Below are 17,285 nucleotides of genomic sequence, written 5' to 3' on the forward strand. Positions count from 1 at the left end.
TACACATTTAATATTTTTATTACACAGCTAATATTACATTCTACTTTTTAAAAAACTTCATCTTCACAAATGTTCTCCCATCTATTTAGACAGTCTCCAATCTTATTTAAAGAGCAAACAGGGCAATTCTAAGGCAATAAAAACCTTTTCACACCTGGCCATTATGGTTTAACCAACTGGGGCTGGGGCCTAAACCAAAAGTAATGAGCTGCTCCAGAATAGGATTTCCAAGCCGCTGGCAGCACATAACCACCACCTGGGGAGTAGGAGTCTAGAATCTCAATTCAGATTTAGTGAGATAAAATCATGCAGGACCAGGCCTGTAACTCCACATGTTCTCTAAGCCTCTCCAGGTCACTGTAATACACAGCCATAACCTATTTTCAATCACATACACTTTCCAGACCTCTTCATGTTCAATTTCAAATTAAGCCAGAGCTAGTCTTTTCATTGTCAACAAATGCCCATTAGTCTCTTACTTAAATGTCAATTCAAAAACAGAGCCTCCGCTGTCATTGCAAATTGCAAGAGTTGGATCATCTGTAAACTAAACAGAAAAAAATTATTTTCTTACAGATTTACAAAGAACCAGTCAAATGTTAAGGGAGAAAAAAAAAATTGTGAAAATCTACACTATACACATTTAGCATTTGAAGTAACCTAACCTAGATTCAGCTTATCACCCTAAACATACAAACGTATCCTTATGTAGAATAAAAATGGCTGTGTCCTTTAAAAATCTAAAGCTTTTTAAAAAGCTAATTCTCACCAGGATAAAAAAAAATACATATAATAGATGATAAAAACTCTAACATTCCCCAGTTGAATTCTTATATTAAGATTTACTAACATCTATTATAGGAATAGGATCATTTTGATACATTTGCAATTGCCTAGTTTTCAAGAATAAAGATGTAATAAAGGATAATTGGTCTCATTGGAAAATAAAGTTTTCTTAATAAGTTTTCTGAATAACTGAAGTATTAATCTATTGAATAACTGAAGAATTAATCACTATCTAAAACATCTTAACTTTTTATTGAACTCTAAATTCTGCTACTTCTTCAATCTAGAGTATACATCAATTATTATTACCTTACCTGGAAAACTGAAGAATAATAATCACAATGACACAGGCCTAAGGTCATATGAGGGTGGTAAATGACACAGGACACAAAATGAAATAACAAAACTGCATCATTTTTTTCTACCTTCTCATTCTGTTCTTTTGATTTTAAATCTACAATTTTATATTTTGTGAGAATAATACAAACGTTTTTTTTTTCAGAGCTGTGGAAAACATTTTTCTTCTTTTTTTAAATATATTTTCATTGGTGCACTGTAATCATACATCATCGAGGTTTAGAGTGATAGAAACATGTACGCCCACAGCACCACCTGTGTTTCCCTCTGGGTCTCACTGCTTCCTCTGCCTCCCTGTTCCTAGTATTGAAACTGGTATTGATAACTTCACTGTTTTCTTCACCAGGTCTCCCTTTGCCCGTCCCTTCCTCCTCTCCCACTACTCTAATGGCACCCTCCTCATTTATCTGAGGTCTCTTTTGTTTCCCAATTTCTCTCTAGATTCCACATATGAGAGAAAACTTTGCCAGTTACTCTTCTGACAGAAGACTAATACCTAGAGTACACAAAGAAACTGGAATCATTTATAGTGACTTGCCCCCTGAAGCCCCAAAATTGGCGAACCCTCTTAAATAGCATGCCTTTTTATTCAGGGGTGGCTGAGATACAAGAAGCCACTGTAAAATTCTTCTTCCTCTACTCCACACACGGGCACAGCAAACAAGTTCCATAGCTTTGCTCTAAAAGCCTAGATGAACAGTGGCCAAAGTGGGGAGCATATACCTTAGGGTCAGCATGAGACGGTCCACTCGGGTCTATAATGAAAAGAGAACTTGTATTTCTGTTTAATTTTCTACCTCTTGTGCATGTGCTTTATAACATGGTTAAAAATTAGTGCAGTAATGCACTTGCACAAACACACACACACACACACACACACACACACACACACACACACAATGGGAGCCCAAATTGTTATTGATAGGATGAAGTTATATTTGGAGAACAGTGAACTAAGAGTACTGAAGTGTTGTCATTCCAAGACTCAGAAATATTCAGTCATTTATTCTATCTCTTTCTCTACTGTCAGTGTCCACACACTCCACCTTCACCACCATTCCTGAAAAACACTATGGTTCCTACTACTATGCTTGTGACCTCAGATGCATCCTTCTCACTGCCTTTATCTCATTTCTTATAGTTTCTCTTAATAATTTTATTTTTCTCTGCAAAAGGATTAGCCATTTACAAATACCACCAACTAATTAACCCTTCAAGCATTTAATGAACTCTTATAGATAAAACACAAAAATAAGTGACAAATTCTGATTTCAAAAGTTTTAATCTATTAAAGGAAAAAACATATATACAAGCAAGTATAACATTTTAGAAGTTGGCAGATCCCATAGGAAAAGAAGTCATGTGCTGAAAGAGGAGAGAACTTCTACTTTTACTTGTCTTGTTTTCATTGTTACTAAATGCTTCAATGCTGCTTTGTCACAAAAGACTTTTTTGTAACTAACCTAGATGCAGACATATAAACTCCAGATGCTTGCAGACTTAAAAAGCATGTGTATGTACAATAGCGCTCTACACAGCTAAGCAACAAAATATGCACATGATTAAAATCTAGATCTGATTTTAGACTTCCCTAGTTACAGTCTTTTACCTTATATGCTTCTGAACATGGGTTTGCCAGCCTGCAAGAACCAAGGTTCACATGTATTTATAAATGAAATGTTACCTAAGTCTATTTTTTTCAGGCCTGGAAGGAGAAAACCAAGACTAGGACCTTAATGCTTTCCCTTTAGAGGCCTGAAAGAAAATAAACCAATAGATTCATTTCTAAATATAGCACAAATCCTGTTTCTTTCACAACTGGTGCCCTAAGACTCAGCTATCTTCCCACAAAGGGTGACAGAGCCCACCACCTTAGCAATAAAAACTTGGCTGACTGCACAAAGATAAAAAGACTCTTTAAAGTCTATGAGTTTTCAGCAGGGTACTTGCCTACCTCTGTTTCCAACCTGTAGTTTAGGATCACATTACTTTGCTTTTTTTAGTCTTTATTACAATCTGAAAGTGAGTATTTTCATACTATCCCATCTCTGGTTTTAAGTTGGGAAAACATCTTGTTGGGCTAGTCAAATAATGTTTGGCTTTGTATTAAATACACCTTTTGGGATTCTAGTTATTAATATAGATAAGTTTATTTTAAAGTAGACACAAAGGCATCATAATAAAGATTATTAGCAAAAGAAAGCAAAGCTATTACCTTGATATGCAATATTGCCGTTCCTGGAGGATGAGCATCTGTTATTGATCTGAGAAGTTTTCCACTCGCCAAATCCCACATGGTGATCTATAAGACAACTAAGTACTTTTAAAACAAATTTATTGCTCTTTTGGGGGCTTAAGTATCCTGTCTTCTGGCTGAAATAATCTATTCCTCATCTATAAACACTGCAAGGAAAGAACCATAAAGTTAAAACATACCTAAGGTTACAGAGCCATTAGAGCACAGAGCCTTTATTCCATCCTCATCTACCCTTGCTCAACCCATTTATCCCTTTAGATTTTAAATATTCTCACACTGAGAGGTAAAAGAGATTTCTCTAGTAAGTCAGTCTGTTTTAGCACTGGTAAAAATTACAGGAAAGGCTTACTGCCAAACCAGCTAGTGATACATAAATCAGAAGATGAGAAAAACCATAATCTACTCTAGTTTCAGAAAAAGAATGTCAAACTAGTTATCCAGAAACACAGCAGTAAAAATACAGAAAACAGAATAGTGTATCTAAAAAGCAACCAAAATTAAGTACTATTACCATAAGAAAATACATTTTACATACTATGTTCTTTGGCTTATAAAAACTATTTATTAAATAGACACATGAATTAGAATATACAAATTATACACTCTAGCTCAGTAACAATTATTTAAAACTTTGAACAAAAGTCGGACTGAGCAATCTTGGGTTAATAACAAACATATCATCACTTTATGTTTTATATTTTGGTCTTCAAAATACTAATCAAGCCAGTTGTGGTGGCTCAAGCTTGTAATCCAATTATTTGGGGGCTGAGACAGGAGGATCGCAGGTTCAAGACCAGCCTCAGCAATTTAATGATGCCCTAATTCTGGAACTTAGTGAGATCCAGTTTCGAAATAAAACTAAAATTGGACTGGAGGTGTAGCTCGGAGGTAGAATTCCCCTGGGTTCCATCCCCAGTAACACCACCACCCCTTCAAAAAAAAAATGATCTAAAGGTGTTGGTGTTTTAAAATGATTTTCATGTTCTCTTGTGAGTGTTAGTGTTGCACCATACCTGTCCTTTAGCAAAGCCACAAAGAAGTCTTGAGCAGTCATTGTTGATACTGAGGGCAGAGATGGCTCCATACTGCCCTCCAACACTAGTGCTACCCAGGCAGAGACGCAGTGCTTGATTCTGATCTAAAGTGGTTTGTAAAGTCAAGTGAGAGAAATAAAAGCAAGTGAATACATAAATACAGTTTAGGCATGTTTTCAAAGACTTAAGAAGTGGCAAGAATAAAAGAAGCAAAGAGTAAAGTTACATTCCAATTTTTTAGATTCATAAAAAAAAATAGTTATTGAGCAGCTGCTAGAAGCTGGGCCTTGAATTACATACTAAGAATATGGAGGAGCTGGGCGTGGTGGCACACACTTGTAATCCCCGCGCTCGGGAGGCAGAGACAGGAGGATCGCACAGGTTCGAAGCCAGCCACGCTGGCTTAAGAGACCCTGTTTCCAAATAGGTCTGGGAGTGTAGCCTGGAGGTAAAAGGGCTTCCAGGAACCCCAGTACCACCAAAAAAAAAAAAAAAAAAAATCCTATCTCCTTGAACAAATCAACTGTTTTTCAACTGCCGCATCCTAAAATTGTATTTCTTGCCACTTTCAAGATGCAAGGTTACAGAGAATACCACCTTCTTTAAAAATAGCTTTAAAACTTCAAAAATAAAAATATATTAACTTAGATGCTGGCTGAAATTTACATTTATATTACTCATGGAAAAAAGGATTACTGAGCAAATTAACAGTGTAAGTAAAATTACAGAATAAACATTTAAATCTCTATTAGATTAAGTTCGTTAAGGGCAAGGATCCTGCCTTAATCATCTCTGAGTTTTCTAGGAGGCACGCAAACATTTATTTTATTATCAAATAACTAAAAGAAATTGCTCTAGGGCTTCTCCTAAGCAATGCTTATTGTATATAGAGTTCATGATTATACTCACTTGAAAACAATGAAGTAAAAAATTTTACTATTTAGGAAATTTAACTATTAAGGAAAACAAAAAACAACTATAATTTCACTCCACTCTAGTGGCACCTGTGTGCGCCTCAGCTATCTCAGATGTGCTGGCTTTTTGGTCAGTCTTACCTCCCCTATTAGGTTGTGGCCGCTCTGAAAGCTAATACCATGCGTGAATTAACACTCACAGAATCCTAGTTTGGTTCCTTCCACTCAGCAGGCATCTGACAACCATTTGAACAGCTTTCACGTTTGCAAATCTACCTCCTAAGAGTAAATCTAGTTCTCAGATAGGGGCTAAAAATATTCATTCTTAGGTACAGAAAATTAGATTAGGTAGGTTCTTTTATCCATCCAAAGTGAATACTGTAAGAATATTTTTCTGTGTTCATAACCTGGCTCTAATAGTAATCCCCTGCCAAAAAGAAGTTCTGCAACTTAGTTAACGGCTATACTGTATGTGGCACACAGGAAATACTCAATACTTTTCTGTCATTTTAGATTTTAGCCTTCTGAGTGAACCACTCAGAAAGGAATAAATGCGTAATAAACAAGGTCTGATGTATTTTAAGTCATGACCTTTATTTCACATTTAGAATTATAGATTTCCCCCAACACACCTAGAATGGCTTCCTTCTAATTTTTCCTCCTTCCCTCAATTTAATACAAATTACTAAATTTCCCTTTATTGTACAATTTTTCTGACTCAAAATATGACAGTATTTTTTCTTTTGCTCCACTGAAATGGCCTACCTATAATACTGCTTTCCAGGATCCTTACTGTTTCAGGACCACATTACACAGTTAATGGATCATCTATATACCTTGATTTTGCAAACTGTCATGAGATGATGGCAGGGCGACAGAATTCTATAAATACCACTACTTGGGAACACATGTATAGGCAACAGGTGAACTGAAAGAGGACAAAGATAGAGGCTGGATCCTATCAGCCCCACAAAGCTCCCAGAGTCTGACTGCCTGCCTTCTAGGCATGGTACAGTGTCCAGATACCACACTGCTGAGATCCTTACTAATTATGCTTTGAGATCCAAATGTTACTGGTTCTGATCCACCAAAACACTCATTACTGCTTTCTGAATTTTAAAAAAGTTCACACTTAAATAATTTTAGTAATCTTATAAAGAAGGAATGAATAAACAGGAGAATTGAGAAATATAATCAAATAGACAATAATGGGTGCCACTGAAAAAAGAGAAAGCAGAAAACAGTGTCTGTGGATGAAGAGGCAGAAAAGGACACATCCAACTCCTGTATTAAAACCCTACACACACTGTGCTTTCCTGACTAGTTTCCACATACTATAAACTAGTTAAAAGCATTACATTTATATCCTGCACTACTGTCAATTAAAACATTATCACTTTTTTTCTTGATTTTTACAATGTATTTGTTATTTTTATAATGTCCCTGTATATAGTAGCATGGTTGTGAAATCAGATAACCTGAATTTTAATTAGTACTATGACGACGACGACGACTACTACTACTTACTACTACATATGTCTATTTTAATAGAGAGCTTTTATTTATTTCATTTTTTTCAGTACTGGGAATGCTACTACTACTACTTACTACTACATATGTCTATTTTAATAAAGAGCTTTTATTTATTTCATTTTTTTTTTTCAGTACTGGGGATGGAACCCAGGGGCATCCTACTGCTGAGCTATACCCCCAGCCCTATTTTTTATTCTTCATTTTGAAACAGGGTCTGAGTTGTAAAGGGCCTCACTAAGTAGCTAAGGCTGTCTGTGAACGACGATCCTCCTGTCTCAGCCTCCCAAATGCTGGGATTACAAGTGTGTGCCACCACACCAGGCTTAATAAATAGCTTTTATAAACCAAAGAACATCATATATAATATGTATTTCCTTATGGTAGAGTCCCAACTCTCCTAAGAGAGTTATAGGCATTGCAACTTTATGTCTGGATGATTTTAGAAATGGTAATTTTTCTTACTCTCCCTATCTTCATCTACATAATGTAGAAAACACCCATTATATCATTATGCTGCAAAAAGCAATAAATTAATAAAGTAAAAAATGCATGAAGGGACCAAGTCAATGTCCCTCACATATTATTAGGTTTTTATCACAAACTGATGTATAGATAACACAAACATATACATTTTTAACAAGTAGCAAATGATGACAGTCAATGGATGGTATATAAAATGTAATCTACTTTGACTCCACAAAGGATTTACCAACTTTTATTCTATCTTTATATATTCTATCTTTACAGTGCCATGTTAACAAGCTTGCAATTATGCAATTAAGGCTAAATTCAGAAAAGGTAGAATTTTTATGGGAAAAAGACAGCAGGTTTCTCCTACTAGAGTAACTAAATATTCTGTAGTTCTGGTAATTTGGACAGTTCTGGAGAAAAGTGTTTGGCTAAAATAAACATAAAACTTCTTTAAAACACTTAACTTTTTTAGTTATATGAAAATAACAAAAGGACCTGGACAGAAGTAAGAAAGGTAAAAATGAGAGCCCTGCCCAGGCTGCTCTGATCTCATTCATTTAAAAGGAAAAGGAGACTCCTTTGTCTACTGTTGGGGAGAAGGTACTAAGATCTAATTTTACTTATCAAGTCACATAAAATAATTGGTGGACAGTGTCAACAGAGTATGAAAAAGGCTGGAGTGGGTCCTTATGAAGCAAGTGACCCAGAAAAGAAACATGAGACTACCAGTTTCCCCTCAAACTTCAGAGTTCACGTAGAGCTTACACAACAATGTCTATGAAAATTTTGAAAAGTTTCATGGCACTATTGCAAGAAATTATTAATGATGATAATAACTTACCAATTATATTGCCAATTAAAGCCCAGATTACACAGAAAGCAGATCTATTTGAAACTGCAATGAATTATACCCATTTATTAGTACAGGTTAAGCATCCCTAATTTAAAAATATGGGTACTCAAAAGGCTTTGGATTTTGGAACAAATATTTAAGATTCAGATTAGGGATGCTCAACCTGTAAATATTACAAAATCTGAAACACTTCAGGTCTCAAGAATTTCAGATGAAGTACACTCTACCTGTATCTTTCAAAGTATACTTTGCTCAGGGTAGATCTCAGCATATTCTGAGCTCAAAGGTAATATGCCAAATAGCAAAGAAAAGCCATAGTAATGTAAAAGTCTGTAATAACCCTAAAACCTAATTGTGAGTATAGCTCAAGACTTTATAACTTTCTATATACCAAAATTGACCCAATCCTCTATTTCTTCACCCCTCGTTTGTGTTAATTAGTTCCAAAGACAAAGAAGGAAAAACCTACAGCCTAGAAGGCATCAAGTTTGTGTGCATAGAACTTGAATCTGCCATTCAACATTCTTCAATACTACTACTCCTTTTGTTCTTTATTTACACTATAATATTCTCTAGGACCAAAGGAGAAGAAAAGGTTTTCATGAATGATCACAAAACAGTAGAAGCAGCACTTTTATCTGGCCTCCAACTGACCAACTCACAGAATTCAAGTTCTCATACTGACTGAAGACCTGGACTCACTCACCGAATCCCCACAGCTATATGGAACCTTCTTGAATGTTGATGCTTACTATTAGTTGGTTATGTTCATGCCCTCACCTGTTGGTGCCACTGTAATGCTACTGCTACTGTACTTTAAAAACTTAAATAGAACATATACTGATAAAATACAGTAGACTAGAAGGAGCTGCTTTTCTATGAACACTAAGGATGGATAGAAAGAACAAGAGGTTGACTTTATCATCATTTTTTTGTGATAAAACATCCTTAGTGGATGTTTTAGAAAAACTTAATAAAAGTGAGTTGCTTTATAAAACTGTTATGAAATACAGTACTGACATGGTAATAGTAAACCACTGAAAGTTATCTTAAATTTAGAATTTTATACTTATGAATTGATTCACAGGTGCCTAAATTTCACATGACTCAATATTGATGAAGTTTATGCCAAAAAGATGTTACAGACCTTCAACTGGAAGATATAAATTCAAAAAAACTGCTCTGGATTATATCAAAAATTATAAAAAATATATTTTTAGTTAAAGCACTGAAAGTATCCATACATTTATAGTTTTTCACAATTCCCTGCTCTAACCAATTTTTAAGTTAGCTGTTTATTTTTCTCTAATAAGAAGGCATCAACTATAATTGATAGTATTCTCTTTCAACATTAGAAAGGTCAAAAGAATCACTCATGCAAATCAAATTTACTATACCTTTTCCTTTTGAATCCATGAAGAAAAGATTAAAAGAGAGAGAAAAAGCAAAGAATCAGCTCAAAAGTTCAGAGAAAATGCAGGTAAAATTTCAAGGTTATGAGTAACAATTTTTTGTTATCTGTGGGAGTGATATTAAATTTGATTAATTGAGATCTCTAGCACTTACAATTATATTCAGGTATTGGTTCTGGAGGAAAATTAAATGCATAATATTCAAATTTTGTATAATAATAAGTAAATCTATGTTTTAGATGGAAACAAAACAATTTCAAAAGATTATCTACTAACATATACTAATAACCCAAAAAAGGAAAAGGAACTTGGGTAGAGAAATATCTTTATTAAAATTTAGACTTTTTAGAGACACTGTATAAAGTGAGAATCAAGATATAAAAAAAAATGCCACGGGAAGTGAGTGGCAAAGGTGAAAAAACTGCCATACACATACAATTCTGTAAGAATAGGCACATAACTCAGCCTTTAAGAAACTGATAATGATTACTATTTTAATGACTCAAGCCTATTTCAAAGAGAATCGAATGGCACTTAAAAAGTATAGTTCTTCCTACTGCACTTTTTTCTATGATCAACAAAGATATTTTTAAAAGATCAAGATCAAATCTAACCCAGACCTCTAGTCTAGACACTTCACAGTGTCTGCTACTTGTTCCTGGGCTCTTAAGCATTTTTAAATCTATTTCTTAAAAGCTTTGTCCAAACATCTGCTTCCTACGAACAATAATGAGTAAAATTTATTCACTACACCATTAAAACCCGAGGCACAACCAGAATACTGATTCTTCCTTAAAATGTTCTCTTTAGCATACTTTCTTTTCCATGAGACTGTAATAAAATATTCCCATTTTATCATATCTACAAGAAAGCTGCTGGGGGGATCTAAAAATCCAGGAAGCAGGCCCAAGGAAATGAAGGAGAGGGTATCAGCAGATAATGTATTCTTCTCCTCTGTTAGTTTGTATTCACTTTAATTTGTTTGCAGTACACTCTGCATGGGTTTGATTAGAAGCAGTAATAGAGTCATACAACCTCCTGCTAGAGAAAGGATGTTAAAGCAAACAGCACTGAGGAAAGGTGAGTAATGTAGGTGGAAAAGAAAACAACATCCACTCTGCAGACAAACGCATACATTATACTGTGTCCTCCATCACCTTAGTTCTTCCATTCTTTTCCTCATATAATTTGCCTCCTTTTCTCTCAGAACAGGATGATTGCTTAGAATAGTGGAAATGCACTGACCTAGAGTTCAGTATTCCTTGATTCTCAACCTGGCTCTGAGCATGTCACATAAGCTCTCTGGTCCTCAATCACTTCACATGTAAAATAAGAAGACTGAACTAAAAGACCATGTGATAACCTTCCCAAATGTCTACTATCTAATGCCAAGTATGCCCTCACAGGGAAACAAGCATTCTTACACCCAACAGGAGACAAAGCTGGTAAGACATTTTTAGAAGGCAACTAGACAACACATATCAAGTCTTTAATGTTCTTGTCTACTTTTAGGAATTTATCCTAAGGAAATGATCCTATGCGCAAAAATACAAAAAGAAAATTATTCATCACACTACTGGTGGTTTGTTTCAAAACGTCTTATGGGAGAAGATAGTGAAGTGAATTTTGATGAATCCACTTTAAAAAATACCATATCTATTAAAGATGTAAAAGACAAATATATAATTGCATGGAAAGACATCCATTATAATGAAAAGCAAGTTACAAATAAATGTTATCCCACTTGGGGATGTATATATACATATGTACACATAGAGAAAAATGACTAGAAGGTTATACAGAAATATTAGGAACTATTCCTGGATAGTAGAATTCAATATCTTATATCTTCAACTTTTTGTTCATCTATATTTTCTAAGTTTTCCATTATGAATAAATATTATGTGATAAGAAAAAAAGTATTAAAGAACCAACTCTAAAGGTCTTTGAAGGAAATTATATTTTTCTTTCTATCCTTCTGGTCCCCAAGCAATAAAGCTTTGTTATTTAAATCAATCATCTTTGAAAAGAGAGATCTGTAAAGTAATTGAAGGGGGTTAACAGTGAGAGAGATGGAAAGAGGACTGAAGAAAGAAACAGTTCAAATAATACTATGGCTATATGTGAAGGTTTTACTACCAATGTTACTAACGCCTGTGCGGAGGAAGGAATGGGGAGCAGGGGACGTGGAGGAAAATGTACAAAGAGCTTGTGCATATACGCTTTTTTACACACTGAATCTCATTATGATGGTAATTATGCATTAGTGCAATGCACCAATAAAATATATATACGTGTGTAAGGCCGGGTGTGGTGGCACACGCTTGTAATCCCAGTGCTTGGGAGGCAGAGACAGAAGGATCACACAGGTTCAAAGCCAGCCTCAGCTACTTAGTGAGGCTCTTGGCAAATTAGTGAGACCTGTTTCCAAATAAAATATAAAAAATAGGTCTGGGAGTATAGCCCAGAGGTAGAAAGCTTCTGGGTTCCACCCCCAGTGCCACCAAAAAAAAAAAAATTATATATATATATATATATACACACACACACACATATACATATACATATATACACACACATATACATATATATACACACACATATACATATATACATATACATATATATATATGAATGTGGTGGTACTGGGGATGCAACCCAGGGACCTTCTACCTCCGAGCTATACCTCCAGACCTATTTTATATTTTATTTGAAATCAAGGCCTCACGAAGCTGCTGAGGCTGGCTTCGAACCTGAGATCCTCCTGTCTCAGCCTCCCAAGTACTGGGATTACAAGCATGTGTCACCACGCCTGGCTATAAAATAATTTTTAGCATAATTTAAGACTCATAAAAAGACTAGGTGTAGCCGGGCGTGGTGGCACATGCTTGTAATCCCCGCGCTTGGGGGGCAGAGACAGGAGGATCGCGCAGGTTCGAAGCCAGGTTCGAAGCCAGCCGCGCACCAAAAAAAAAAAAAAAAGACTAGGTGTTATAATTACATATTAAAGCCTTGGCCATAAAAGAAAATTTATAAACAAAAAGCCAAACTGTTCAAAGCAACCAAAAACAACTAGTTATCCACTCAAGTGATGGATAAAGATGCAAAGCTCCACAGAGACCAAATTATGGTTCTGCTATTAAAGTATTCTCAAATAATCTTTTTCAAACATTCCTTACTAAATATAGTACCACTGACTTTTCCATTTAAGAGAGATTCAAAAGATCTAAGATCCAGAAGAGAACACAAAAAAGAAAACTATTATATAGTGGCTTTTTTTTTTTTTTTTTTTTGGTGGGTCTGGGGATGGAACCCAGGAGCATTCGTCCTCCAAGGTACATCCCCTGCCCTATTTTTTTATTCCTTATTTTGAAACAGGGTCTAAGTTGCGGAAGGCCTCACTAAGTAGCTGAGGCTGTCCGCGAACCACAATCCTCGGGTCTCAACCTCCCGAATGCTGGGATTACAAGCATGCGCCACCACGCCTGGCTCATAATGGCTTTTTAAAATTAAACACACACACACACACACACACACACACACACACACACAATATTCTGCTCATATGCTAAGTTCAAAAGCAAAGAACTAATAAAAATTGATAAGCCAGGTGTGGTGACGCACGGTTGTAATCCCATTACTTGGAAGGCTGAGACAGGAGGATTGCAGTTTTGAGCCAGCCTCAGCTACTTAGTGAGGCCCTCTGCAATTTAGTGAGACCTTGTTTCAAAATAAAGAATATAGGGCTGTGGGTGTAGCTTGATGGCAGAAGGCCCCTGGGTTTCATCTCCAGTACTACCAAAATATATATACACACACAGATATACATATATGTATTTTATATATATATATATATATATATATATATATATATATATATATATGCCTCTCCACCCCCAATACCGAAAAAAAACTGCTTAATCTCAGAAAAAGACAAAATACAACTAATTTCTACTTTACAAATAAAACGATTATTATTCTCTTCTCAACCAAGAAAACAATTATGGACAAAAAAATCAGCTTACAGGGTTTTACAATGAAAATGAAAACAAGCTTACTGTCAGTCAAAGTGATGAAAAATTAGAAACCCTGAGGAATGTCTGTCCCTAATATCTTTTAGAACACCTGTTACTAGATTATGGTTAAGAAGCAAATATTACCACTACCACCAACTGGAGGTGGACAAGATGGTAGTTCTTTCATTTTTTTTTCTTTTTTTTTTTTTTTAGGTCTGCAGGAAGTTAATAGATAAGACAGCTTATAGATTCATATTGGAAACACACTTGCAATGAATAGCAAAACAAAGCTGTGAGTCAACTGATTTATAACTATAAAAATATGTATTTTTTGAGATAGGGCCTTTCTATGTTGTTCAGACTGGCCTTAAACTTAACAATCCTCTTGCCTCAGCTTTCCAAGTAGCTGGGAATACAGATGTGTACCACCTTGCCCAGCAACTTTTAACTATAAAAATATTAACTTCTACTTTCACATTTTCGTTTTGTTTTGTTTTGTTCAAGAAAAGAAATTCCACTCTAAAAATGTGATTTAAAAAGAGTAAAGGAGCTGGGAGTTATGGCACACGCTTGTAATCCCCATGCTTGGGAGGCTGAGACAGGATGATTACACAGGTTTGATGCCAGCCTCAGCTACTTAGTGAGGCTCTCAGCAACTAAGTGAGACCCTGTTTCCAAATAAAACAGAAAATAGTTCTGGGAGGACAGTCTAGAGGAAGAAAGCCCCTAGGTTCCACCCCCAGTATCACAAAAATAAAAGGAAAAAAAAAGGTTAAAGGGGATATATTTAATGTTTAAAAGTAGAAAAAGTACTTATAAAATTTACCAAATATTAAAGCCAATCCATGAGATGTACCCACGGCTATCAGACTGGACACTGCCTGGAAATAAAAGGGAAGATTACATTTTAGGTTATTACATGATGGATCTTGAAATAATCAGAGTTGAATTTGTTGACCTGCCTTCCTCCAAAAACCAGATGACATACCAACTATTCTATAGAAAGAGAATTTCATCTAAGAGGCAAAATGGGAAATGAACCTCAGGACATTTATTTCTGAGAATCCCTCTAAACTTACTGTAAGGGAAACACTATCAAAAATATCATATGCTCAATATTTTAGGAAAAAACACGCCACTTAGCTTCCTTTAAAGCAACTTAAAAAAAATCAAGGGTCCAGACAAAGAAAGAGGCCAACCAACCAAGAGCTTCCTGGGAGGTATGGGGAAAGGATGAAAAATCCCTTGTCCAGTTTGTTCATAAGTGCCAAAAGGCACAGGAATGTTTAAAACTCAGCCCATTTTCTCACCAAATGATTAATAAGAACACTACAGGAGGCAGCTGGGGAAAGACGAGGAAAGAGAGCACTAGTGAGCTTTCAACATTTCCAATGCTCTACATGGGCTCCACAGATTTACAGGCTTGGCACTGGAGTCCAGGGCTATAAATGTACTATTTGCCACAAATTGATATCCCCGAATGTTGTTTTCTGTTCCCTATAACAGAAGGGAGGTCAGAGCACAGAAGGAGCAAATTTACTTGGGTGGGGGATGGCACACACAAATAAAGCTGGACAAGGCCCATCATTATTCCATTATCTGCTTCTCAAACAGAAGCCTCAAGAGTAACAGCAAGATGGGGAAAAAGAAAGCATTCAACACAGACAAACTTTAAACTCGACTACTCAAAGTAGAATGACTTAAGAACTCATTATCAGAATAGTTTATGTAACAACTACAGAAACTTTACATAGTTTGTGTAATAACATTATAAGAATAAATCTAAGAAAACCCAATTAAATAGAGCTTACTTTAAAAAGGTTTAAAGTATACTTACAATTGCTGTAGGCAAGCCAGCATCTACTTTGTCCTAAATAAAATTTTAAAAGAAAGTATAAGAAAAAAATTCTCATTTTAAAACAGAGAATGGTATCCAGCTCTCTCTTCACATATACTTTGATCCAGATTGATTCAAACAAATGTGGAACCTTTATTTTTACTTTTAGCCTTGACTAGGAGAAATTACAAAGTTATGTATTTATGTATGTTGATACATAATTATAACAGATGCTTCAGAAAGGGTACTGATTATAAATGGAAATGGAAAAGAAAACGAGAGAGGAAAGAGGTTCTTTTTCTATAAGAAAAATAAACTATAAGTACTAAGGGCCAAAATGGTGGGAGTCCATAAAGACTTAAGAAAAGTGAATTGAAACGTGTGCTAAAGACAACCTAGCTCTAAGTCAGCACTTTACTAAATAAAAAGCCAGAAGGTCTGGTTCTCAAGTGTAGGAAAGTATAACCTTAAGTGTTAGCTTTGCTCATTATCAACTAACACCATGACCTGGGGAAAGTCTCCTAACTTTTCCAGGTTTTAATGTCCTCACCTGTTCAGAGAATAGTAAATACTGCCCTTTTACTTCAGTTAGTTGTCATGAGGATTAAATCAAATGTGAAGAGTGATATAAATGCAAGAGTATCTATCTGATACTTAAATGGCTGTAAGCAATAACAACAGCTTGCAGTATACCCCACTGTAGTAGCAAAGTTTACACTATTTGAGTCTCAGATTTGGAGAGACAGACAGAAGAGGCAGTACTATTCTGATTTTCCAGATTAAGAAAACAAGCTTCAAAGAGCTAACTGACTTGCCCCAGGCTTCTGAGTAAATGGCAGAACTATGTCTCAAACTTACAAATTTCAGGCCAAGCTCTATTGCTTCTACTTCTGTTTTATCTGTCCCTATCAGTGTGGTCAATTCATTGTTATATCTCAAAAGGCAGAATCTATTGACTCAGCTTTGTAGAGCTTCCCAGGAACTAAGAAAGTTACTCCAATGCATGGAAACATGATAAAGAATAATCACCAAGGTTGCTCTATACAGTGTTCTGGAGAGCAGCATATACCTGTCTCTGTCTGCCTGTGTGTGTGTGTGTGTGTGTGTGTGTGTGTGTGTGTGTGTGTGTGTGTGTGCGCACACGCGCACGCACATGTGTAAAGCATGCCTAAACTAATGCCTGACAATTAAGAAGCATGCAGTAAATATTTGATAAGTGATTGATTTATGCCCTGGACAGGGAAAAGACGAATGAGACAGCAGATGAAAAGCATAAACTATCTTCAAAATGGTACCTGAATAATGAAATCAGAAGCCACCTGACTTCAAAAACGAAAATGCACAGATGTGGGAAGCATTTTAGAGATTAAAAAATTTTAGTACTTGTGCTGCAATATTTCAGGGTAGTGGTTCTCAAAAGTCAGACTACACCACAATCACCTGGGATGCCTCTTAAAATGCAGATATCTATGCTACAGTGCTAGATTCCAATCCAGCAGGTCTGGGATGATCTCCAGAAATCTGCATCTTAATAAGCACTGAGGAGATTCTTGTGCACTGGACACTTTTATAAAAATACAATGCACTAAGGTATCTGTAATATTTTAAGATCAATCATTAAAATGGCAAAAAAATCCTTAAAAGGTTAATTTGAATTAACTTTAAATAGTCACATATCATCACTTTGAGAAAGATCCCAAAATTAAACAATAAATTTCACTACTTCAAACAATCTCATCTCTCCTAAGTATTTTTCATGATTGTGCTCCACAGCAGCCCTGATAATATCACTAAGCATCAGGCTAAAAGCACTAC

General features: G+C 35.6%; 1 protein-coding gene across 3 annotated transcripts in view; it reads right to left on the minus strand.

Moving 5' to 3' along the window:
* Positions 1-17,285, minus strand: part of VPS8 (VPS8 subunit of CORVET complex) — a gene marked incomplete at both ends in the record, with an annotated part of 223,582 nt that overhangs the window by 192,525 nt on the left and 13,772 nt on the right. For 2 of the 3 annotated variants that reach the window (XM_080696056.1, XM_080696054.1), the window contains 5 exons: positions 480-547; positions 3,359-3,445; positions 4,414-4,538; positions 14,460-14,514; positions 15,471-15,503. In XM_080696056.1, the coding sequence (XP_080552182.1) occupies positions 480-547; positions 3,359-3,445; positions 4,414-4,538; positions 14,460-14,514; positions 15,471-15,503 (368 nt within the window). The remainder of the gene's footprint in view (positions 1-479; positions 548-3,358; positions 3,446-4,413; positions 4,539-14,459; positions 14,515-15,470; positions 15,504-17,285) is intronic. The other variant, XM_080696055.1, reaches the window with a different exon arrangement.

Source organism: Muscardinus avellanarius (assembly GCF_963383645.1).
Source record: "Muscardinus avellanarius genome assembly, chromosome: 5".
Classification (NCBI taxonomy): Eukaryota; Metazoa; Chordata; class Mammalia; order Rodentia; family Gliridae; genus Muscardinus; species Muscardinus avellanarius.